Below are 23822 nucleotides of genomic sequence, written 5' to 3'. Positions count from 1 at the left end.
TCTGAGTCCCTCCCGGATGACCGAGCTTCTCACCCTATCTCTATATATATATTTCAAAACAGACTTTTATCAGCTCACACAACTTTCCAAATTGTGTTAAACACAACTGACATTTAATAGTTTGGCAAACTTGAAACTTGATTTATTTCATTTCTCAAACTGCTCCCTAACTCAAAAAAAAAAAATCTATTCTTAATTCTAAAAAGAAAAAAAAAAACTAGGTACACGCAGAGAACATCATATAAGATGTTTGTTTTTTTATTTAAAGTTCAAGAGGGCTACATAAAGCACCTTGTTAGATCTCTTATTGGCGTTTGCTATGATAATGCTGGAAAAGAGACATACATTGTTGTTGGTATTTTGGCTACCATTACAAAAACAAACCCATACAAAGCCTGTAGTACAATACAAAAAAATTTAAAACTTACACAACCCATATCCCAGTGATGCTCAGTACTGGGAGACTGACGGGCAGTATCATCCACAGAGACATTTTGGACCACCTTGAAAAATCCCTTTCCTCTCCGTCCTCTTCGACCAGCCCAGGAATATCCTCTCAGGTAGCAGACAAACATTTACCTCCAGGTGACTGGGCTCTGCATGATCACAGACCGATTCATTTTCCTAAAGATGGAGCTTGGCAGATGGGACAGATGTGTCCTTTTTTTAGCTGGTGAATGAGACAGAGAAAGGGGGCAGGCAGCGAGTTAGGTCAGGATTATTCAGGTACTTATCGCGCACTAATCAGCAATACAAATTAAACTAATCTTCTTTGTTGGGTGAAATGTGATTCAATCACGCGCAAAAATCGTTCAGTTTGTGAAACTATGATGTTACCTTCTTTATCCGTTTTTTTTTGTTTGTTTGTTTTTTTTTTTGCGGAGTGCAACAAAGTGATATATATTAGGCATGTGCATTTTTCTTTAATCTATCACAGCAAACTATGTGGCTCATTACTCACCTTCAGCCTCCGAGGACCAGCGAGTTTTGCAGGAGGTTTTGTGGAAACTTTGAGACCGTCGACGTGTCCTCCTAGTCCCCTTCAAAACAAAGTGCCAAAAGATGCCGCGTTACTTTAAAAATCTCTTTGCTTCGTGTGTTTCTCCTGAGCAGAAGTTGGCCGTTTCGCTTTGAAGTGCGTGGCGTACAGCTCGCGCTCACAGAAATGCTGCCACGAGACCCGAAGACATCCCAGAAGATCCAGCTGTTTGACTCCGCCCACCTAAAGTTAGGTTCGAGTGGGCGTGGCCCGAGGCGTTGATGATTAAAGACTTCATTCCACCGTAACAAAGACTACTCAACCAATCATTTAATCATTTTTCTATACTGAATACAATGAAATGTAAATAAATCTGCGGTGTAGCAAAAATCCTACCCGCCAAGCACGTCTTCAAAGGTGTATACGCGAAAGTCTCAAATTGATCAAACAAGAACAATTGTTGTGAATATGAAAATTCATGCTCAGGAAAGGTTTCCTATTTTATTAGCGAAAGAAAGTAGTGAAAAGTTTTAAAAAGGGATTTTTGAAGCCATTTTGTTGAACATAGAGCTAATACTGCCCCCTGGTGTACATAACGACACGCAAATGGAAAGTCTCTATGAGGAATAAAAAGTATTATTTTGTAACTTTAACAAAATTCAAGACAGAGCCTGGAATGCGGCTAATCAAGTTATTTTGATTAAGTGAGTCATCACCGCTAGGAAAGCAAGAGTTTCGACTCACTGATATCATTCTAAAAATCACAACATGCAAGGTTTTCTGCAAGGATTTTTGTGATCAGTGTCACATGGTGGGTGATAATGGTGGTCTTTTGTTTGTTTTTTTACAAATGAAAAACTGATAGCGATTATTTGTGTTCACCCCCTTTACTCTGATACTCCATGAATATCCATGTTAGGTCAACATGAATGCTCTATTTTCTAGGTTCTTGTTTTGGATTTTCTTTTTTTAACCGTCCTTTTAGCTAAATGAGATCACTGATATGAAGAATTCTTAAATGTTATCCATCAAATTGTTTATTATTTAGTGTTCAGAATTTTGTTGCTTTATTTGACTGGGGACGAATAGCCTACCATGCATTTTGAAATGTGTGTAGGAAGCAATTTTGTGGAATCTATTTAGATGAATTTTCAATCCAGCTATAACTCAGAGATGTCTGAGTTATTGGTTGCAATATCAGCTCAAAATGTAACAATCCACTGAGGGATGTGGTTATGTTTTGTTTTGTTTTGTTTTGTTTTGTTTTGTTTTGTTTTGTTTTGTTTTGTTTTGTTTTGTTTTGTTTTGTTTTGTTTTGTTTTGTTTTTTGCATGCAAAGCCAAGATATAATCCCTCAGGGTGGATTTTTGGGCAGGGCGTCAACGTTCAACACAGGTTAATACCGGGTCTAAACAAGCCCCAGACTTTATCACATACCAGACTGCATTAATGGTGTACTATTGGCTCTGTGAAAAATTTCTTTCTCCAAATGAAGCTTAACGGGACTTAAAAAGGTACATTTCAAATAGATAAGTAGACTACATCTCAGTTATTTCCAGAATGTATTCAATTTATTAAGGTTGCTTTGCAAACTCCCAGTGATACATTTTGTGAGGAGGATGAATATTGAGTGTAAATATTGAAGCAACAATTCAAAACACCAGTCAGAAAGTAAAGCTCAGGAACAAATGGGTCATGCAAATACAAAATTACCTCAACCATACAGCCTAATTTGCTCACAAAATCTTAAGCTTCATCACATGGAAAATTTGTGAGCACAGTTGAAAAGATGTGTGTGATTATTTCTTCAAACCTGATTCAGATACATCAATTCTTAGAAGAAAAGGGCCAAAATTGGGAGCTTTGTGAGATGATTCAGATAACTGACCATACACTAAAAAGGCAATTCCATTAGTAATAAGGAACTATATGTAAACTTTAAAATTTTAAGAAAATTACTAAGAAAAATTATTTGAAAAATGCTTTCTTAATTTTTTGGCATTTTGCAAATAGAAATAATTTTGGTTCACCTAACTGTCCTAAAAGGGATAAAGTTCATTATGATTTGAGGCCAGGCAGTGAGAAAAAAATGTGTCATTTTAAATATTTTATTTCAAATTAATAAGAAATACAATGTAAATAGGTTTAGATACAACATTCCCTTTATTACCATGATAGGATGATTGGTGTCAATTTCTTAGTTAATAGTTTTTTTTATAACCCTAAACAATCCCGAAAAATTGCAACAGTAACCAGAATGTGATGATTTATGTATTTGCTTGATTTTGACTTTTTAGTCAAGTACATTTGTTTCCACTTTCAATAGATACAATATATTTTAAAAAATCTCATTGTTTTCTTAAAAAAACGATTTGAAAGATTTTTAAGTACAATAAATGCTGTTAAGAAAAAAAGGAAAAACATCATCTGAGAGATATTGAAGAAAACTCAAGCAACTCACAGGAAGAAATGTATGGAATATATTATATTACTGCTGCATGGTTGCAATTTAACAATTAGTTGTAATCTGTGAAATCTCTCCTGAAACTTTCAGTTATTTAATGCAGCAGGAATAAAAATTTCCATCAGTTTTGTTCATGTTCATTTCATCATAGATGAACCACTTTAAACAAACAATGTAAGTCAGAAGATTTGGTAAAAGAAATACAAAATACAAATACAAAAAATATATACACATAAATTGAAATCCTTTTCTATCTGCAACTCATTTGTAAGTAAACAAATACAATAAAATAGAACCCAAATACAGTCTATCTCATCTTTCCCATAAATATTGAGAATATTAATAGTCTGTAATTCAAAAGATCTGATCCCATGGTTCTTCTCCTACAGCTTTATAGAAGAGCCAAAGCCCCACACGCTAAAAGCAGGGTACAGAGGCTCCATAAATGAAGTCTGAATTTTGTGCAGAAGGCGCATGCCATCAGAGACGCTGTAATACGCAAGTATACCCTTCCCATGGTCCAAGTAGACGCCGATGCGGGATGACACGGGGGCAGAGAGGTCTTTGCTTCTGTTGTTGTGCACAAAGGTGAACTTGGACTCAGAGCAGTACAAACTCCACGACTTTTCATTCCAGCCGAGGCTGCAGTCATTGCTGTTTCCTTTTCTCCGGATTCCCTTGTAGGTAACAGCCATGTCTATCTCTGTCCCTCGCCAGTCCACTTCCCAGTAACAGCGAGATCCATACACATTTTCTCTGCACAACACCTAAGAATATAAAAAGACCAACGTGATCAAAAACCCAAGGCAACATAAAAAAAAATAACAATGAAATAAAACATGTTTCAAGCGGTAAATCCCCACCTGTTGCCAGTGGTCAAATCGATCTGGGTGATCAGGGTAGTGTTTAGGGTCACTCTTCATTGTTGCTGTTCTGTTTCCTTCTGAGAGGTGAAGGTTTCGGTGGACTGTGTTGACATCCAGAGTCAACTGGAGAGAATCTGAAGTGGGGAAAAAAAATAGTAATAATTTGGGTCCTTGAGGATGGTTTTTAAAATTTCTGATCAGATTTATCACAATCGAGCACTAGTTTAACTGGGTGTGGTATGGTGTATGTTTACATGATGGCGTAACAAAAGCAGCTACACCTGTGTTTGCTTCACTAAATCTGAATTGTAGCTAAGACTTTTAACCGACGGATAAACCTGTTGAGCAAGTTGAATACCTTTATTCAAGTTTCAGTCATTTTACTTTGTGGACTCACCCTTTTGCTAAGTGAAGGCGTAGTTATTAACAATGAGACCAGGTCTAACAAAATGTATAGTTTTATTACCAGAATATCGTGCTACTTACATTTCAGGAAATCTTCTCTTGTCCTTGGTTCTTCTACAGTCCTTGCATCAACGCTCACAATTGATTCTCTTCTTGACTTTAATTCACCTTCCTTTGCTTCTTGCGTGATGTACACTTCCTTCACTATGAAAGTTAAGAAGAAAAAAAGCAGGGGATTCATCAAACTGCTTAGTTTTGGTTGTATTTGGTGAGGAAAAATAGACAGATGTGTTTACCTGCTCCAGAGATTTTCATCATTTCTGTCTTGCTGACTTCTTCCACTTGTAATTTCAATGCCGCAATGGCTCTCTTGGCAGGATCGAAGGAATAATTGGGAACAACATTGATGTTGTTTAGGTCTTCATACCCGGAGGGGCCCGATAGAGACTGCCAGCTCTGGTAAACATAAAAACGTCCCCATAAATGAGCATATGGACCACTCTGAGCTCTAAAGTCATTGTGTTACATTGAGCAGATCATCCTCACCTGCAGAAAGTGAATGTGATCATCAGTGCGGGAGAGCTTCTCCAGGTTGTTGTGTCTCTTCCTCAGCAGAGTTATCTCCTCCTCCAAGCGGTCCAGGAGTAGATCCCCCTGTGTCACTGTGGTTTTTTCGTGGGAGAGGACCATCTCTTTGACTTCATTGTACTTCCTTTGTATAGAATTAATTAGTTCAGTGAAGATCCGCTCATTTTCCTCAAGAACTGTTTGAGCAGAGTGCTGTTGAGATACATGTGAATGATTAGAAAACAGTATCATTTCAGAACAAAACACCTTTCTGCAATTTAACTTGGATGTGTTTTACTTACTTTCACTGATTCAACTGCTTGTCTTAGATCCTGCCACTTTTTAATTCTCTGATCAATCCTTTGTTGAGACTTGTGCAGAGTGGTACCGAGTTGTTTCTACAAAAATGCAAGGAAAAGAAAGTTTAAATACTTAAAGGCTAATAACAACAAACATTTTTTTGAGTTCAAAGTGCAGAATGAGTTCTGTTCAACGCTCACTTGTTTCTCAGTCCTCTCAGTTCCAGCCGGGACGATGTCATGGTGTTTGTGTTCGTCCATCATGCACAAGACGCAGACTGATGTCTGATCGGTGCGACAAAAGGCCTCCAGCAGCTTGTCGTGCTGGGCACAGACCTTCTCTCTCATCTGACCCGTGGCTTTGACCAGTTTGTGCTTCATCAGGGTGGGGTAGTCATAGTGTGACTGCAGATGTTCCGCACAATACGATGCCAGGCAAACCAGACAGGACTTCTCGGCTTTTTGCTTCCTCGTAGTGCAGAAGTCACAGAGGACCTCCCCATCCTTGGTCCTTTGCCTGGTCTGGTTTCGACTGGCTGACCGGCGAGATTTGTCCAAATTGGCATATCTGTCCAAGTCCAGACTGTCTGAGTGAGACATTTTCTTTTCCAAAGATGAGAAAATAAAACTAGCAGATAAGACACCAAAAATAAAATCCACTAGGAAATCAGCTTGAGAGCAGCGTGACAGCCTTTTAATGAGGTTGATGGCTAAAGAAAAAGACTACAAGTAAACAGGATCAAGTATAACTGAGCTCCCGAAGTGAACTGTTCCGGTGAAACTGAGCGAGTGACGCTTTGTGTGACAGAATGTTTGCTATGTGGACTACTCATAAAACCAGTATTCCAGGTTGGACATATGATTGTTGTGAAATCCACTTAATAGGATGAAACTGGCAGAAAGGTCGGGGGGGGGATGAACATTTTGAAATTAGCAGTAACAATAAGTCTTATTTAGTAGCTAAAAAAAGCAGGTTAGCACGTTACCACTTTATTCTTCAAAAACTTATTTTTAATCTTGTAAAACCTACAAAACCTAATCAACTGCTAGAAAAAAGGCACTGGCGAAGGAGCACCATCTTGTGGCAGTAATTGACAACTTCATATTACTCTGTTATGACGAACTGACCTAAAACAGAATGAAATAAGCTGTATCCATGTGATAGAATTGGAAAGTAAAAAACTGCAATAATGTTATATTGTAAAATGTATTAAATATATGTTTCACATTAAAAAGGCAAAAAAAGCAAATCAAACTATTTTCTAAAAACCTAATTATAGTGTCTTTGTACTTAAGAATGACACCGCTGTCCAATGAAAAGGGCTATACAGGTACTCTACATGCTAGAAAAACAACAGTCATATAAAATAATTGATTAAATAACAAACAGCACGTAAGACACAAGAAAACACCTAACTGGAAATTTTAAACAAAATGAAAATCTTTTAGTTGCTAAAACACATCCATTGTCTCTTTACTTTGAACAGTTTTTCTTGAAATTTAGAATTATTTGTTAATTTATCTGTCGTTCATCTTGCTTTAGTGACATTTTTCTTGTAAATATCACAACAGATACATTTATTGGCAGGCCACACTTTTAGCAAATCCTGTCATGTCTCAAATATATCAGTCAATAGTTTTAGGCTTACACTCATTTAAGTAAGAATATAATTTCAGGCATTCAGTGATGCATTTGAACAGTCATTCTTTTCAGGGAGAAATAGTGTTACAAGATATCACTGTAAGTAATATTAAAAGGAATAACTGAATGCACAAATTTGGATTTTTTTGTGGATTTTATTTAACCCACAAAGGGTAAAAAAAAATGACAAATACAAGGTAAGGTAATAAATTCATATAACAAATTATCCGAATTTACTAATTCAGATCAAACTGAATTAATATGCATTTATATTTATCAACAACCTTCTGGCACGATATTTTTGGGAATCATCAAAGTGCTGACACTTTAAGGTTACTGTTAAAATGTCAACCATCTAATCCTGTTCCCCTAAGATGAAAAAAGATAAGCATGGATGTTAAATGGCAACTGATGAACGACTAATGATTAAATCAGTCACAAATGGTAGGATGCAGGAATAATAGCGTCACTGATAGCAATGAAGTCATGAACATCAGCATAGACTGAGATGGCATCAAACAAGAGATAGCCAACTGCCTCAGTAAACTTTTAAAACTTTCAAACCCAAAGAATAAACTTCAAAACTGGGAAGAGTCCATAATCTGTCAAACATAGTGGTTGTAGCGTCATGCCCAGGGTATATTTTACTGCTAATGGTAGTGGTGGGATAAATCTTCAATTTATCTTAAGATAAACAGAAATATGGTTCAAACTTGCACACATTGGGTTTTCCAAAAGATTAATAATTCCTAATGCACATTAAAACTGGCTTTATAATTAATAAAGCAGGTCATTAAGCCTCTAGAGTGATTTTCTCTTAAGTTCTTTAAGAGATTTATGGACCTTGGTTAAAATCTCTGTCAGAATACCAATTAAAAGATACACTTCTAATTAGAAGTGTAGTCATATATATAATGGTGATGTCAGCAACTGTTGACTACACTAAGTGTATGGCGTCACTGCCCATTGCCAAGACCTATTTAATCAAATATCACTGTGTGGGACTATGTTTACTTTTTACCAATAAGTGACAAAATAAAACTAATTCAACCTTGAGCACTCAAATGTTGTTGTTTTTTTTTAAACTGAAGTGATATAGTGTTTCACTTCACGCTGAAGGAAAAACAAGGTTATAGAAGCACCATTAAAAGTCTTATTCAAAAGCAACATTCATGCCAATGATGAGCTCATCTAAACCTTAGATTAGTGGGTGTTCCACTAATCATCACATATTCTGATGGAGTCTGTCTATATAAGATGTTTTATACATGCTTAGTGACATTTTCACTGATCAGATTTAGCACAATTTCAAAGCAAGTCTTTGGAATTAATCACCTCTACTGCAAACCTACATGTCTGCCTCCTTAATAATTTATTTACTCAGTCCATGCATAGCCAGCTTTAATTAAATGCTCGGCTAAATTTAAAGAAAACCATACCGTTTCATTGGAAATATTTTTGGCAGGAATGAAAGGTTTACTCTTTCCCAACGGAATAATTAATAGTTAGTAGTACTTTGAATTTACTCTTTCAATCTCCTGCACTTTAACTCCCAGCCTGTAGGGGTGACGATGGTGTATGTGCTGATATGAAATGACAATAGTTGCTTTCGCTAAAGTGCGTCGGAGGTCCAACGTTGGCGCCAGATGAGCTGTGGCGCCAGCTGTACACACAGGCAGTGAGAGGAAACGAAGACACACAGACCAGAGCAGTGTGACGAGGCTCACTGAAAAACTTGCAAAGCTCCCCTCAGACCCAGCGTGTAAAATCCCCAAACGATTCTTCTGCTTCTCTCTCTGCAACAACCACAAAGTAAAAGGACAGAAAGGTGGGTGTGTGCATGCACGGTTTTGTATACTAACTCTATAGGATGTTAATCCCGGTGAACACTTCATCCTTTAAATGCAATCTATTCTCAGACATATTTTCTCAATAGGTGGGCGGGTGTGTTCCGATAGATATAATCCTGTCGTATCTTTTTAAATATTGTGTGTATAGGGTGGTAATAGCTGACCAGCAGTTTACAACTCTGATGGAAAAATACAGGCCTTGACCCGCGATAATCGAAACAGCAGTGCCCTAAAAGCATACCAACCCACAAATTTATAGGTTTAAGGAACTATATTATCTTTAAATCTATTAGTCTGTAGTCTCTAATCTGTATTTCTGTGTGGACTACTCTACTTTTGTCTCTACACAATGTAGTTTTAAATGCACGGTTTCGTGTTTCATAAAGGTTATTCGCCAGTGTTTTGCGATGTGAAATTATATCAATCTGCATGTATATGGATACTTTAGCTTTGCTAACTAACTGGATTAGCTGAGTTTTTAGCTCGGCATCATGGCTATGTAGCCGCGACATGCATGCTTGGTAGCTGCTAACACAATCAAGGCCGCCATTGAAGTGTGGTTGTTCTGCTGCTGCCGCAGTGAAACACTCGGGATCAGGTCGGTCTGGTTCACGCAAGCATCGTTTTGCAAACTGTTTGGTTCTCGTTAACTTGAAGAGCTTATTTTGGCTTCGAATAATCTGCAAGTTTCTCGTCTTTTGTGACTATAAGTCGCCCTTTCCCGGGCTTTTCGCACAGCAGCGTCCTTCTTCAGTTAGCCATCTTTGTTTCAGCTAACCAGCTCCTGCTTGGATTTATAGGCGAGTCTTAGCGCGCTAAATACACTTTAGTTAGGTTAAAAGCCAACACAATGTCGTAACTTCAATGTCCAATGATTATTTAGGATCATATATTCGAGTTCTTCAACAATATTCGCTCCCTTTAGCGATTGTTGCCCACCCTGTTTAGATATATTGTGTATGACGGAAGCTAAGGCGGATAACGTTAGCCAGCGGCAGCCATCTTAGACTAGCTGGAAGTGCTGGTGTGGCACAACAAGATGGCCTGGTAATAATCGCACTGGGAGAATTTCCGCGTCGTTCCGTCGTCCTAAGGTGCGCTTATAAACTCGGTCTGGCCGCCTGTTTTATTGTAAGTATTTGTCGTCTATGAAGCCCTGAAAGCACAGTACTCGCGTATGTGACCATCTTCCAGCTAGTTAGCTGGCTAAAATGCAAACGCACTAGCAGCTAACACAATGCTGTTTTGTCGGTAACCAGTCGCCCGTCCTCCATAGCCAGCTAACTAGCGGCTATGGAGGCCATTTGTAGCTGTTGTTGAAAGGCTAACAACCTAAATGTTTAATAACAAAAAGCCCGTTGTCTAAATGTTCAAATGGTTCCTCGTATATCAGAATAAGGGCGAGCCATAAAGCAAATCTGAGGGAGAAATTGGGGATTAAGACCGAATAAGAAGCTGCGTGGTTTACTTTTGTTTAAACATCACTGGAGTATAGCTAATGAAGCGAAGCATGTACGCTAATGTAGCCACCAAATGCATCACCTGGTTTGCTCAGGTATGAGTTATGTCAATATATAGGTTAAGTATATTACCTTAAGCGCAGTTTAAAAAAAAATAATTAAGATTTAATAGCACTCTATAGTTCCTACAAACTAGAGTTGTTGTGGTTTTGTGGATATTTTGTTGCTGTTTTTATATCCCAATAGTTTGCGCCTTGGTTTAAGTACCAAGAGAATGGGTTTGTTTCTTTGATTCTTTGGTTATCTCTATAAGATGAGATATCTTTCAGATTTTCATATATCTTTAAGTTTGTAAAATCTCACATCACTATTAATGTTCAACTTACTGCTAAATTTATAATATGGCTGTGTCAAAGCAGTTTGAAATACAAAATATTTGTTGCAATCCGTGAAGTTTAGATGCAAGTTTAGCAGTACTGTTAATCAAATTAAATACATTTAATTTACCATCTGCCTTAATTGCACTCGGTTAATAGTAAAGCTGCACAGTCTACTAAATCACAATGAGTGTGTGCAGTATCGCAAAGGGCTGCTTCAATGCAATATTTGGTGGGCTACAATATATTTGGAATTATGTATTTAAACTGCTTTCCAGCAATGTATGGTATAATTTCAGTTGAGCTTTATTGTTCATTAAACTCACAACAGATATAAAACACGGCAGCCTTTATCGTCACTGTGTAGACATTATTGAAATTATTCAGTTACTTTATTTGGTGCAAAAAAGCTAAGTAGTAAAGTAATTAAAATAGAAAAGTAAATATGATACTATTTCTAAAATTGGGCTGCCCTAATTGATATCAAATTGGTTAATAAGTGAATGATTAGTAAGCAACAAACAGATCCTATAACTTATTAGTTTGTGAGTAAACACTGTGTTTTGTGAAATTTTTTAATAATGTCACAATATTTTTTATTTTTTTTATTTATTTATTTATTTTTTTGTCAATGAATTTTTTTCTCTACTTTTTTTCCCAGGTCAGCTCACTGACAAGAACGCCGGCGCAGGCAGAAAAAAAAAAACAACATATAACCCCGATTCCCTCTTTGGTCATCATCCGGCAGAAAAACGGAGGCCGTGGGGCTGGAGTGTGTTCTTATGGCAGAGTCAGAGACTGAATGTGACACGCCAGGGCTTGACACACTTGGGTCGGAGTGTGTTATAGCCCATAGCCACGTCGACCTTCACTATGGAGCCGAAACGGAGATCATGACAGAGGAAAAGCGTGGATTGGAGTTGGAGATCCACGGCTCAGACTTAAAGATCCAAGGACTCGGGGGAGAACTCGGGGCTGTCGCATGTGTGGATGCGATCGTTGCCGAGACAGACCATGACTATATCAAGGTGGAGCATGCTGACATGCACTGTTTCACAGCAGCAGAAATCAAGACAGAAACGGGCGAGACTTTACTGGGAGAGGTGCTGCTTAAGACAGAAGGTGAGCATGTGGTGAAAATGGAGTCCGATCATGGCGGCGAGTTGACAGTGGAATCCGAGAATGGCGTAATCATACATGAAGCTCACGGCCTACAGTGCAACGAGTGCGGGGAGATCTTTGGCAGCATAGCTGATCTTCACCAACACTTTGAGATCCACAAGGACCTCAACCCGTATATCTGTATCCACTGTGGGGAGAGTTTTGCCGTAGAAGCCAGTCTCAAGCAGCACATGAAAATTCACATGAAAGAAAAGCCGTACGTTCCCCCGGGAGTTGACCTGATAGGTAAAGATGTTATTGATGCCTACAGCCTTAAGTCTCATCAGATGATTCATTTGCCAGACAAGCCCCACAGATGCACAGAATGTGGCAAGAGCTTTGCAGCTGCCATAACACTGAGGGAACACATGAAGATGCATTCTGAAGACAAACCATACAAGTGCACACAGTGCAGGAAGAGCTTCGTCCGCAGGAGGCATTTAAAGAAGCACCAGGAGGTCCATGCGCGCGAAAAGCCATACACCTGTGGCCAGTGTGGCAAAGGCTTCGCTACAACTTCCAACCTGAAGCAGCACCAAAAGACCCACACAGCAGTCGTGCTCGGAGACAAACCCCACCGGTGCGCACAGTGTGGAAAGTGTTTTGCGGCCGCCGCGACTCTGCGAGAGCACCAGAGGATTCACTCAAGTGAAAAGCCGTACAAATGCAACATGTGCAGGAAGAGTTTTGTCCGCAAGCGTCACCTGAAGAAGCATCAGCAAGTCCACGCCGGGGGGAAGCCCTACACCTGCAGACATTGCAACAAGGGCTTCAACCACTCCTCATCCCTGTCTCGCCATAACAAGACCCACCTGCAGAACCCGGTGTTTTCCCCACCTCAGCCTGGGAAACCCATCACTTTCGTCTCGCCTCCAAAGCAAAGAGTACTCCAGGAAGGAGAGAAACCGTACATGTGCCACCACTGTGACAAGGGCTTCAATCATTCCTCCTCTCTGTCACGGCACCAAAGAGTCCACTCGGATGGAAAAACGTACACCTGCGGTCACTGTGGCAAAAAGTTCAATCACTCCTCCTCTCTTGCGAGGCATCAGAGAGTTCATTTGGAGAAGCAGCAGGCGCTCGCGTCGCCGCTGCAGACACAACAGCAGTTACAGCCACAACCACAATCGCCACAGCCACCAACACCACAACCGCAGCAGTACACCGCCATCCCTGTTGGTAAGGCTTTCTCCAACAATGCCTTCCCAAAGCAGCTCATCCTGTCTGTCGAGAAACCATACAGGTGCTCTCACTGCGGAAAAGGCTTTAACCATTCTTCCTCTCTCTCCAGACATCATAGGATCCACGTAGATCACAGACCAGGGCCCCACCCTTAGAGGCAGCCCTTAGCCCCCATTACCACTTTTCATACGTTTCTGTCCCCCCAAATCCTTATATCTATATCACAGCACCACAGAAAACGGTAGTCCAACTTCTGCAGACAAAGAGGTCATGTCGATATCTAAGTGGAGCAGCTCAGAATAAACGGACAATAATTCAGATTTATTCAAAAGGTGGGGACTCGGCCTGAGAGACTGTGCAAACATGCAACTGAACTGAACCCAAGGCTTTGTGTGCAGCTCCAAGATGGTATAGAATATAGTGAAGGAATTTCTCGTGATTCTGTCTCACTCGCTCCAGGACATCCAGAACTCTTTTAAAAGAAAAACAAATGTGGTTTGAAAATCTGCAAGATAAAATGGTATCTTTGGATAAATAATACCTCTCATCTTTTTCATAGAGTTCCACTCATGTATCTTCAGGTGCACACATTTGCTTTTCAGCTGCGACTTTATTAAAAATGTCAAATACAACTGAACAGGAACTGTTGCCCCGTTTGATTTTTTTTTTCCCTCCCAGATGTAACTCGTATGAAGCAAATATCAAAAATCCAATGTAGATATTTCTTGATTTTCTTTTATATATATGTATAGTTAACTAGTGTGCTGTTCCAGACGATACAACTTTTGATAGAAAGATTCACTCTGTCTCTCCACGTCTTTTTTTTTTCTTTTAATTTGTTTTAAGTGTTGGATATAAAAACGAAAAGAAAAATGTTGCAAATTTTTCCATAAAGTTGGGCTCCGTTAACATGAGCCGTCCTGTATATTTATGAGATTGGATTTTTGTATGTCTGGTGGTTTAGCACGGCTTCATAAACTGTACAGAGAGCAATACTGGTCGAGACCCCAGTCTATTCTGACATGCAATCTAGCTATAACAAAAATGCATATTAGAAAATAAAAATCTTCTGGGTAGCATATTGCAACATGACCCGTGTCCTAATTATTTACTGCGTGGTTTCAACTTCACCCTAAGATCCAAATGTACATTATTGCTTTGGAAACTAATTGCCTGTGTATAGTTATAGGTAACACATATTCTTGTTGACCTGCAAACTTTTCGTTGTTTGATCTAAAACAAAAAGAAGTTGTGTATACTAAAACATGAGAATCTCATTTTACAAGATTTTTCTGAAGTCCAATGGATTGCGCTCTATTTACTGTTCTGTGTAAAATATCTTTTACAAACTGACGTATTTTTTTAGATATGGCTTGGGTTATACGAAAGAGAATGAGACGGGATTTTATGAGAGTTGAACATTTGGTGAGCAATATCTTTATTTGGATAACAGTTGTGCGTCACACTGTAGCATAGTTATTTTCCTTGTGTTAGTTAGGTGCCTTATTGCATGCAATGTAGAAATGTATGCCCAGCTGTTATTTGAAAGTTAGGGTTTTCAGGATTTACTTTTTTTTTTTTTTTTAGTTCTTACTCATTAACTTGCCCTACATTTTAATTTGTCACCTTTTTCTTTTGCTTTCATGTATATTGCAATGTGTTTACACTGTTACAACTATATTGTTTTATTCCCCCTTTTGATTTTTTTTGTCAATGGCCTCATTGAGAAAGTGGTGTAAAAGATCCATATAGACTATTCTTAAGGGCAAACCCTGTAACACATCTTCCCCATCTGAGTGGCACATATATGGATAAATAAAGGTTGTTGACTCTCTCTCTCTCATGGTGTTGAATTAATGCAATTTGGAGTAGTACTAAAATCATGACGCTTATTTATTGTCATACAAATACCAAAAGAAAAAAAAATTTAACCTGCACTGACACTGTTTAAACACATGGTGTCGCTGTTTACAGTCTTAAAACTAAATGGCATCAATTTCGGTGGGTAAAAGCTGTGATTGAATAGGTGTGAAGGCCCTTGGGAATTATCTTTGACCTAAAAAAGAACATGTCTCCTACGTGAACTAAACAATGGTTTACATTTTTTCACAGCTGGAGGCTGATTTTGGTCTGAAGCAGAGGAACAAGGACCGGATCTACAGCTGGTGTGACCTTGGCTTATATAGTACCTTCCAAAAGTATTCATGGTCCTTACACTTTTTCACATTACAACTACAATCTCGGATCACGTGTTTTAGATCAGAACCGAAGTGCATTCTTGCAAAATGGGAATAAGTTTGTATTTTGTAAACCAACATTGCTATAGCTATCTTTTGGAGCTTGACTTCCAGATTTGCAAATCTGTGGAATAAAACTATTCTCTATAAAATCAGAGGTCTTACACAAACATAAATTTTGTAAGTTTTTGCTTACAAGTGGGTCAAACTAACAGATTATTATGCTTCAAGCTAAGCTATTGTGTTGCAGCATTAACTGTATGTTTAGGGCATATTCACCCACTCTTTCAACATTTAACATATTTTATCCTTTCAGCAATAGCATTTTTCTTGCCATTCTTGCATAAAGCCTAGGTTTTTAGATTTGTAGTTACTCCCAGGTGTACATTTCCGCAGCTCCTCCAGAGTCACAGTGGGCCTTTTGGCTGTTTCTGTGATTGTTGGTCCTTGCTCATCTTGTTGGTTTAGGTGGGTGGTCTTGTCTCGTTTCCAAATATACCATACCCTTCATCTTCATATATTCAGGATTGCTGTTTGTATTTTTAACAAAATCTTCAAAGGGAATTAATAGTTTTGCTAATTGTAGAAGGTGCTGTTATCAAGAAGCAGAATAATGTTCTGGCCTATAGAAATGTTACGCTGGTCATGCTTTTAAGTCAGCATTTGCAGAATGAATGGGTGAAATGGACGTAGCACACAAACAAAAGCAAAGAAGCTCTTACCAGTTAAACTATCTCAGGAAGCCATTTACATAAAGTAGTGCAATTTTATTTTTGAAAAATGCATTTAATCTTTAAAAAAATAACAATCTCATGACACCAAATTGGAGGAAAAAAATGAAAAATAATCCCAATGTGATCTTTTGTTTTTGGGGCTCCCAGACAGATTCTTAAAAGGATCAAAATAAAAAACCTGATTATGATAATATAATGCAAGATGTAAATACTTGTATATATAAAAACTTTACTTCTACTTTTATGTAGAAACTTTTCGTAGTCCTACATTAAATTAGTTGCCATGCTGGCCGAGCTAAAACACTTTAACAGCTGTTTTTCTATTTTATATATATATATATATATATATATATATATATATATATATATATATATACCAATTTGTGTATGAAGTCCATACATGTATCATGAAACAAAAGACATCTTGGTGAATATATAATATATTTTATTTTGTAACTCAAGAGCAAAATTGAAAAACTAGGACATGTGCTTTTCTACACATTTGAGCAAATTGGACGAAGAAAAAAAATTGCATTTATATTGCATACAATACAAACTATAACAACACATACACAAGTAAATCTGGATATATCTTAGCAGAATCTGAGTCTATTTACATTTATTGTGTTCACTGTACATTTTTACACACACCTGTGTTGTCATAGGTGTCCATATGGGGAGGTAGGCAGCAAAGTGCAGATCCTCGTCCATCCATTTTTGTTAGCATGTGCATACAGCAAGCATATCATTTAAGCCTTTTCGAGAAGAGTGATCAGCATTGCTTCACCAAGGATCTGCTATACGTTCATGACAGGAGTTAGCTGTAGCAGTGAGCTCTGTGGTCGGATAGCGCTGCTCTTTGAATGCAGCTTCTCCAGGTTCTGCAGGAAGCCCCGTCTCTTGAGGCCTTCGAGGATAACGGTGTTGCTCGACGCAAGGCTGACACGGGTCCTGCAAGGAGCAGAAAAATACCACTTTGGTAATGTGACATCATTCAGCACACGACCAGTGGCGACCAGGTGCACAGAGAGTTCAATGTCAGGAAAGAAATTCTTTTCTTCCTCTTCGATTTTAAAATGAGTTTTTAAGTGCCGCACAGCAATTACACATAATTATCAGCAATGACTCCCTGCTGTTCAAACACTGGATGCTATAATTGGCCACAAGGTGTTTGCTCAGCTTTATTGCAATTTACCTTAAAAGTACAACAGCGCGTTTTGGGAGCGAGGCCAACCACAGACATGCAACCCCAAGGTTAACAAACTTCATTTCTGTGTTTACATTGGCCAAAGGCACTTCAGAAAGGCAGGCCGTGGTGTGTGGGCACACATCTGGAAGGGTACGATGTTTTGCAAAAGTTTTCACCCCTCTTGGAATTTTTCACATTTTTGTCACGTTACAATCTCTTCCTTCTGTCTTTTATGGCACAGAGTAGACCATCACAGAGTAATTCATATTTGTAAAACTAAAAGAAGATATTTGGCTTTTGATTTTTTTTTTTGTAATACATATTAAAATTTTCAGGCCCTCTGAGTCAGTACAGATCCATCTTTTTGCAGCAATTGCAGCTTATGGATCTTTGCAGCTTGTTGCTTCCACCTAGCAACATGGTTTCACCATGATTATGGAGTATTGAGGTTGATGTGCAGTGGAAACTTTCTGCCACACATACAATTTTGCATGTAGGCCAAAAAAAAGAAATTCAGTTTCATTTGACCAGAGCAATTTCGTCCATGCTTCCTATCCACAACATGGCTTGAGTCAAACCATGACGCTGTCTTCTTCGTTTTTAACAATTACTATTTTTTTTCTCTCCTATAAAGGCCAGATTTACAGAGGGCACAGCCAAAAGTTATAGTCAACAAATTCTTCCATGTGAGTTGTGGACCACTGGTCACACATGTCTGATTTTTATTTGCAAGCAATTTGAAAATTCTTGTATACTTTCATTTCCAAATTTGTGATTGCAACAAGACAAAATGTAAAACAGTTGAAGGGATGTGGATAATATGACACAATATGTACTGGCCTTAGAATTCAATGGCTTTCACACTATATTAATAGGTAAGGGTGTTGTGAGGAATTACATAATCATTTTTACATTACTTTTCAATAAAACATACATAAAAACATGAAGGCAGGCACTCACCGAGGGGAATCTATTCCACTGTCTCCAGTGATGCTCTGGTTCTCCACCATTTCCTCGGCTCTTCTGGCCCCAGTTGGTGCGCTCTGGATGGCTTTGTGGGTCTGAGGAACACTATTCTCATCAAAGCTGTCCTGCTGCACTTCCTGCACATCCACAGCCCAGTGCGCAGACTCGCCGTCACCTTCGTCGGCTGATTTTCGGACAGTCTCCGAGTCTGATTCAAGCTCGCTGGCCTGGCAGTAGTCAAAGATGCTGCTGTCGGCACCTTCGCATACCTTCGAACAGTTTCCATCCAGAATAGGTCCACATCCCTTCTCACCCTGGATCAATACAGCCCTCGCAGGACTTTGCTCGCAGAACGTCCCCGGTGATCTAGTTCTTTGATGATGCGGTCTCGAGCAGCTCTCTGCTGGTCTTGAGGCTATGAGGGAAGCTTCTCTCTGGCTCGTGGGAGTAATTAGATCTGTTAAAGTGCTATCTGTTGAGTCTTGTTTGCAAGCAGCTTGCGGTTGTTGAAACATAACTTTGTAATAGGAATGTTGATGGGTTTTAGATTTGTGGTTATTGTAAACCAGCTGGTGATAGTTTGCAATACCAGTTCGGTAATCATCATCTGCATCAATCATCTCCTCGGTGTTCAGGCACAGGGAGCTGCAGGCATCTTCCTCTTCTGGTCCATCTGCTGCCCGATAGAGCCTACAGTCATCCTCTATTAAACCTTCACTGTTTGCTATTAGCAGTGTATTGTCAGGGGTCAGTTCCAGAATATCTCCTTTGTTAATCGTTCTGCTGCCTGATCGAACCTCCTGCTGATCCTCAATAGTCACAGAGAGATCCTTTGGCTTTGGGATATTGTCCCTTTGTTGAGTGGAAAGTCGTAGGGAGTGTTTCCGCTGTAAAGAGGGCTTGGGCCATGGCAAATCTGGGTTATGTGGAGGGTTTATTGCAGACTGGTATGGATAGGTAGGGGAAACGCAAGTCATATTGGAGTGTTGCTGGATGTTAGTGAGACTGTCATCTTTCATTTTGCCTTGGTCTGGTACATTTTTGTACTGTTGGACATCTTGAAAATGTCCATTTTTGCCCTCTCTCTCCCAAACCTCCTTGCTGCTTTGTTCTTCTTGACGCCGAACTTTGTCATCAATCCTGAGCGTGCTGCCATGTAGATATGCTGAGCTGTATTCCAAACCAAGCTCTCTGTTGACCTTCTTGTCTGGCTGGAGCAGATGTTCAGCGACAAAGTCTGCCTCATGGTCACAGTCGTATCTGTCCTCAGACGAGGGGAATTTCAGGCCATTCTCTCCTTCTGCTGCCATCAGTTTTGCCCGATGAGGGTCCCATGACTTGGAGCGGTGACTAGTTCGTTCCTTTCTACCAGACACAGATGTTTTGCCCTGTTTGACTTCTTTGGCCTCTCGTCTTCTGTGCTCCCTGTTGGTGGGAGCTATGTTCTCAGCATCCTTGATTGGATGAGTCTGGAAAGGATTATCAATGCGTTTCTTGTAGAGACTCTTTCCCTCAACATTCCCAGGCTCCTCTACTTGATCTGCAGCATCAGCAGAGATTTCTCCCCTAAGCCTTGTTGGAATCAAATCCTCCTCATCTGGATAAATGTCAGAACATATGGGGGCCTTGCTTTTAATCTTCTCTTTGTCCCTTTCCCTTTGCTTTTCTCGAGATGAGTGGACCCTCCTCTTGCTACGAGAGAGCTTCTGAGACAATCTTTTCCCTCCACCGGCTTTAGACAAGTGGTGATGCCTGTGTTTGGAGTAAGTTAGGATGTCGGTTGACATTCCCTTGTTGACTCCCTTGTCTTCGCTGTCCAGACCTCGATCCAGAATCTTGTCCACTCCCCTTTCCCTCCTCTCCTCCAGTTTCTTCATTAGGACGGTGTGCCGTGTCAGGTTGTCCACAGTCAGTTCAGGGTTGATGCGTTTGATGATGGCATGCTCCAGGTCTCGGGGCAAGTTGTTCAAGTCTTCCTCATCTCTTACAGGCCACTCCTCCGGAGGGAACTGACCTGAAAATGATGCATACTCCTTCTTTGGCTTCTCCTTTTTAGCTCCGTTCCTCCTGAACAAGCTGAGACCGAACTTCCTCACAGGTTTATCCTTTTCTTTCCGATTTGTGGCGTTTGTAGTGGCTGTTGTTTTGCTGATCTCACTAGCTTGGCAGTCAGCAGCTGTGGATGTGGACTGATGCTGCACTGAGGGTTTATGATCTGACGCGCGGGGCCACTTTAGGCTTCTTCCCGTGCATTCGCTTATGGACACAGACACAGAATGCTGGTCGGGAACAGTGGAGGGAGGGACGGTGGCCGTTTCAGTGGCGGCAGTGGTGTTGGGGGAATTTTGATGAGGGCTAAAACAGCTGCATGACCTGCAGTGGGCGACAGGGACTGTTTGAGTGCCCTCAGTGCAGACTTCATTGCTCAAAAGGTAAGTAACAGGAGGGGTCAGAGGAGGGTCATCTGTTGAACCAGAGGTCCACCAGTTCTTCTCTCGAACCATGTTGTTGGTGATGAAATAAGTCTGAGGCGTGACAATGAAGTAGCCCTCGCCGGTGTGGTAAATCTTGCGCTCCTTGATCAGAGTTCCGAGTGCGTTATAGAGGATGTCCTGAGTGGGAATGGTTATCCCTAAGACACAGAAATACAGAAGAGTGTGACAGACATTGAGTGGCTAAGAGGATACATTTTATCTAGCCACAAGATGATTCTATCAATCAAACTAAAGTACAATAACATGTATGTGTTGTTTAAGTGATTTTTTTTACTGTTTTGATACTTTCAAATTATATATTGTGTCTTTACAATAGTATTTATGCTCATTGAACTTTAGTCATCTAAGAACCACATACATCAATGTATTCACTTGGGTTTAAAGTAAGAAAACAAACACAAAGTAGTACTTTATAAAAGGAAGAACAATGATACATTGTTTTTAGATTCCTTACAAAAAAAACCCTAAAAAGTTTTGCATACTCATGTATTCAGCCACCCTGAGCTAATACTTCAAGGAACCACTTTTTGTTGCAATTACAGCTCCACGTCTTTTTACTCATTCACAGAACAGCTGCATTTATGTTGAGATTAAATTACACACATATTGTTTACTAGTTGGGTGGTTCCTGAAGGCAATTGGTTGTGCTGGATTTTATTTGATGGTGTCCAATATAAATTGAATGAAATTTATACTTTTTGTTTGTAAAAACGTACCTTATTCTCCTTCCACTTCACATTTATGCACTACTTTTAGTTAGTCTAACACATGAACTCTAAATAAAATTTGTGGTTGTAATATAGCAATATGTGAAACGCTACAGGGGATATGAATATTTTTTGCAACCGATCTTAGACTTTTTGTAAATTCTCTCTGTTTTAATTTGACAGGAAATTTCCTTAAATGTCTGGGGATGCACTAGCGAACAGCGACTGCACACAACTGACAGTAACAATAATGTTGAAAGAGATAATATAGGTTTTGAAGGCAGTCTACAACACAAACATGCATTGTTTCTAGAGTTTTTGTCTTGTTTATTCATATAAGACAATGTAAAAAAAAAAACTTTTTGCACATCACAAAAGGACTTTGTGTTAATGTACTGAATGAGTTAAACCTTTTTCAAACCAGGCAGTATTTACAAGATTGATAACATTCTTACATAAAACAAAAAAAATGTTTACCTTTAAAAGACAGGAAAAAGAAGTATATTTTCTTAGTCTAAACATCTTCATTTTGTCTTTTTTTAAGCTATTATTAATGCATTTAAGACAGTAAAGGATTTAGATTTTAGGAAATATTTGAAGCAAAGTGTCTTTTCAAAAACATAAAGTAAAAAAATTAGGACTATGTTCTAATTTTAGATTATATGCTCACGTGTTTATATTTCATGTTCATACATAGTTGTGTAATCCTTCTTTATTTACCTCTAGAAAATAAATTGATGTAATTACAGGTAAGCCACAAAAAATGTGTTTGTTTCGAACAAAAATGTTAGGACACCTAACCCCATAACAGTTCAACAGGCCTTTCATTTAGCTTTTAATCCATAGTTATTTTATGTGAATTTCTCAGTATTGTTAAATTTCTTACTATCTAAAACTATTAGGGGAAAAACAACTCAGGGCGCTCTCATTTTTCACACAGTTTACTTTTTAGACATGACATTTGAGAAAATGTTTTATGAATTACCTGGATGAGCTTTGCTCATGTAGTTGACAAGCGCCTCCTGGGTGACGATTATCTGGGCAGAGTTCATGTCGGAGATGACAGAGCACAGCACTTCAGCCAAGGGAATGAACTGCGACTGAGGAACCGGGGACATCTGCACTGGGGAGAGGTCACCTGAAACAAACACACATCATCTTGAGGAGCGGGTGAAACAGGTGGGGCCCGCTTCAGGAGATCTAAACACACCTGGGTCGGGGAAGGTCTCCTTCCAACCGCTGCTGCCAGTGAAAACAACTCAAAGTACCGAAGTTGACATTCTTGCCCTAACCACCCTCTAAATCATGACCGTGGTGGTCTATTTGTGAGTTATATGAACCGTGCCTGACTTGCTTTTCAAATTCCAGCAATACAGAGACAGACCGCAGAACTCCCCGACTCCCACAGAAACAGCCACAAGTCCGCCTGCTGTGCAGATCAGATATCCTGCCACCCATATCACACAGCCATGCACCCCCAGGAGCAGCATTTACACAAACATGTCACCAACACAAAGAAAACGTATAGAAGTGCTACACTAGATAATCTGTCTTTATATGTACGTCTTACATAAAGTTTGTTGGAAATATATATGCATAGCAGTTCTTGCATCATTGCTTTTAATCTAGTCGTTTTAGAAACTTTGCATAACCAAAACAAAGGTTTACAGTTTTCCCACAAGAAAAAAAAAACTATTAAATCAATGTAGTGGTTACGTTAGATGAAGAAGGGGCCAAGCTGTCGACTGATCACCACCTGAAAGCATGTTGGATCCCTAGCATGAAAAGCTCCCCAGATGAGGGGTGTAAATTAGGAGATGACCCTCATTTGGAGATCTGAGAAAATTCCTTACTTGCTCAGTTTTAGAGAAACTGAATCTAAATGGGTCTCCAATGAAGCTTCCAGGAGTTGTGGTCTAAAGTTCATCGGTGCTGTTGTGAGGACTACCAGAAGACAGGTTGGTGGCTCCAGGTATTGGTTTTCCTCTGAGGAGTCCTAAACCAACAGACATGTTGGGCTGTTTCCATGGCTGCAGAAGCAAAAACATTAGAAAAATTTGGAAAAGCAATTTCATTTTTGGTTGTTTGAGACTGAAAAGGAAAGTATGAACCATCCCAGGTGGTGTTCTACTTTGGAGGTGTTTCTGGATGGTTTTGGGGCATGCCCCACTAGGAGACAGACACACAACTCAATGGAAGAACCACGTTTCCCTCCTCACTCTCAATGAACAAGAGAGTGCTA

General features: G+C 39.4%; 4 protein-coding genes across 6 annotated transcripts in view; 1 reads left to right on the top strand and 3 right to left on the bottom strand.

Annotated features, from left to right (window-relative positions):
• The window catches only part of LOC106959550 (transmembrane protein 150A), a 34604-nt gene extending 33389 nt beyond the window's left edge, over nucleotides 1-1215 (bottom strand). Inside the window, exons 1-2 of the mRNA XM_015052194.1 lie at nucleotides 962-1215; nucleotides 429-670 (exon numbers count right to left, since the gene is read on the bottom strand). Coding sequence (XP_014907680.1) covers nucleotides 429-493 — 65 coding nt within the window. The 5' untranslated portion in view covers nucleotides 494-670; nucleotides 962-1215. The remainder of the gene's footprint in view (nucleotides 1-428; nucleotides 671-961) is intronic.
• Nucleotides 1216-3071: 1856 nt separating this feature from the next.
• On the bottom strand, nucleotides 3072-6474 carry ftr14l (finTRIM family, member 14-like). The gene is made up of 7 exons (XM_015052169.1): nucleotides 5782-6474; nucleotides 5584-5679; nucleotides 5261-5494; nucleotides 5011-5170; nucleotides 4796-4918; nucleotides 4307-4443; nucleotides 3072-4210 (listed from the first exon to the last, which is right to left on the bottom strand). Exons 1-7 carry the CDS (start codon nucleotides 6178-6180, stop codon nucleotides 3827-3829), a joined length of 1533 nt encoding a protein of 510 aa, XP_014907655.1. The 5' UTR covers nucleotides 6181-6474; the 3' UTR covers nucleotides 3072-3826.
• A 2366-nt stretch (nucleotides 6475-8840) lies between these two features.
• LOC106959525 (zinc finger protein 883) lies at nucleotides 8841-21063 on the top strand. Of its 3 annotated transcripts, XR_001427378.1 has the most exons (4): nucleotides 8841-9050; nucleotides 11571-13536; nucleotides 19733-19735; nucleotides 21051-21063. XR_001427378.1 is itself a non-coding variant. In XM_015052155.1 (2 exons), the coding sequence occupies exon 2, from the start codon at nucleotides 11692-11694 to the stop codon at nucleotides 13405-13407; it is 1716 nt and encodes a 571-aa protein (XP_014907641.1). In that variant the 5' UTR covers nucleotides 9572-9670; nucleotides 11571-11691; the 3' UTR covers nucleotides 13408-14343. The 3 variants fall into 3 exon arrangements, 2 of the variants coding, with proteins under 2 accessions (XP_014907641.1, XP_014907635.1); XM_015052155.1 differs by lacking the exons at nucleotides 8841-9050; nucleotides 19733-19735; nucleotides 21051-21063 and adding an exon at nucleotides 9572-9670 and having other exon boundaries at nucleotides 11571-14343; XM_015052149.1 differs by lacking the exons at nucleotides 8841-9050; nucleotides 19733-19735; nucleotides 21051-21063 and adding an exon at nucleotides 9902-10203 and having other exon boundaries at nucleotides 11571-14343.
• Nucleotides 16649-23822, bottom strand: part of stox1 (storkhead box 1) — a 23195-nt gene continuing 16021 nt past the window's right edge. The window contains exons 2-4 of the mRNA XM_015052136.1: nucleotides 22566-22718; nucleotides 18373-21010; nucleotides 16649-17174 (exon numbers count right to left, since the gene is read on the bottom strand). Coding sequence (XP_014907622.1) covers nucleotides 17021-17174; nucleotides 18373-21010; nucleotides 22566-22718 — 2945 coding nt within the window. The 3' untranslated portion in view covers nucleotides 16649-17020. The remainder of the gene's footprint in view (nucleotides 17175-18372; nucleotides 21011-22565; nucleotides 22719-23822) is intronic.

Source organism: Poecilia latipinna, unplaced genomic scaffold, assembly GCF_001443285.1.
Source record: "Poecilia latipinna isolate Pla-1442-1.1 unplaced genomic scaffold, P_latipinna-1.0 Scaffold53, whole genome shotgun sequence".
NCBI classification, from domain to species: Eukaryota; Metazoa; Chordata; class Actinopteri; order Cyprinodontiformes; family Poeciliidae; genus Poecilia; species Poecilia latipinna.
Note: the sequence above shows the minus strand (reverse complement) of the source record. Positions and strands in the feature narration are given on the sequence as shown.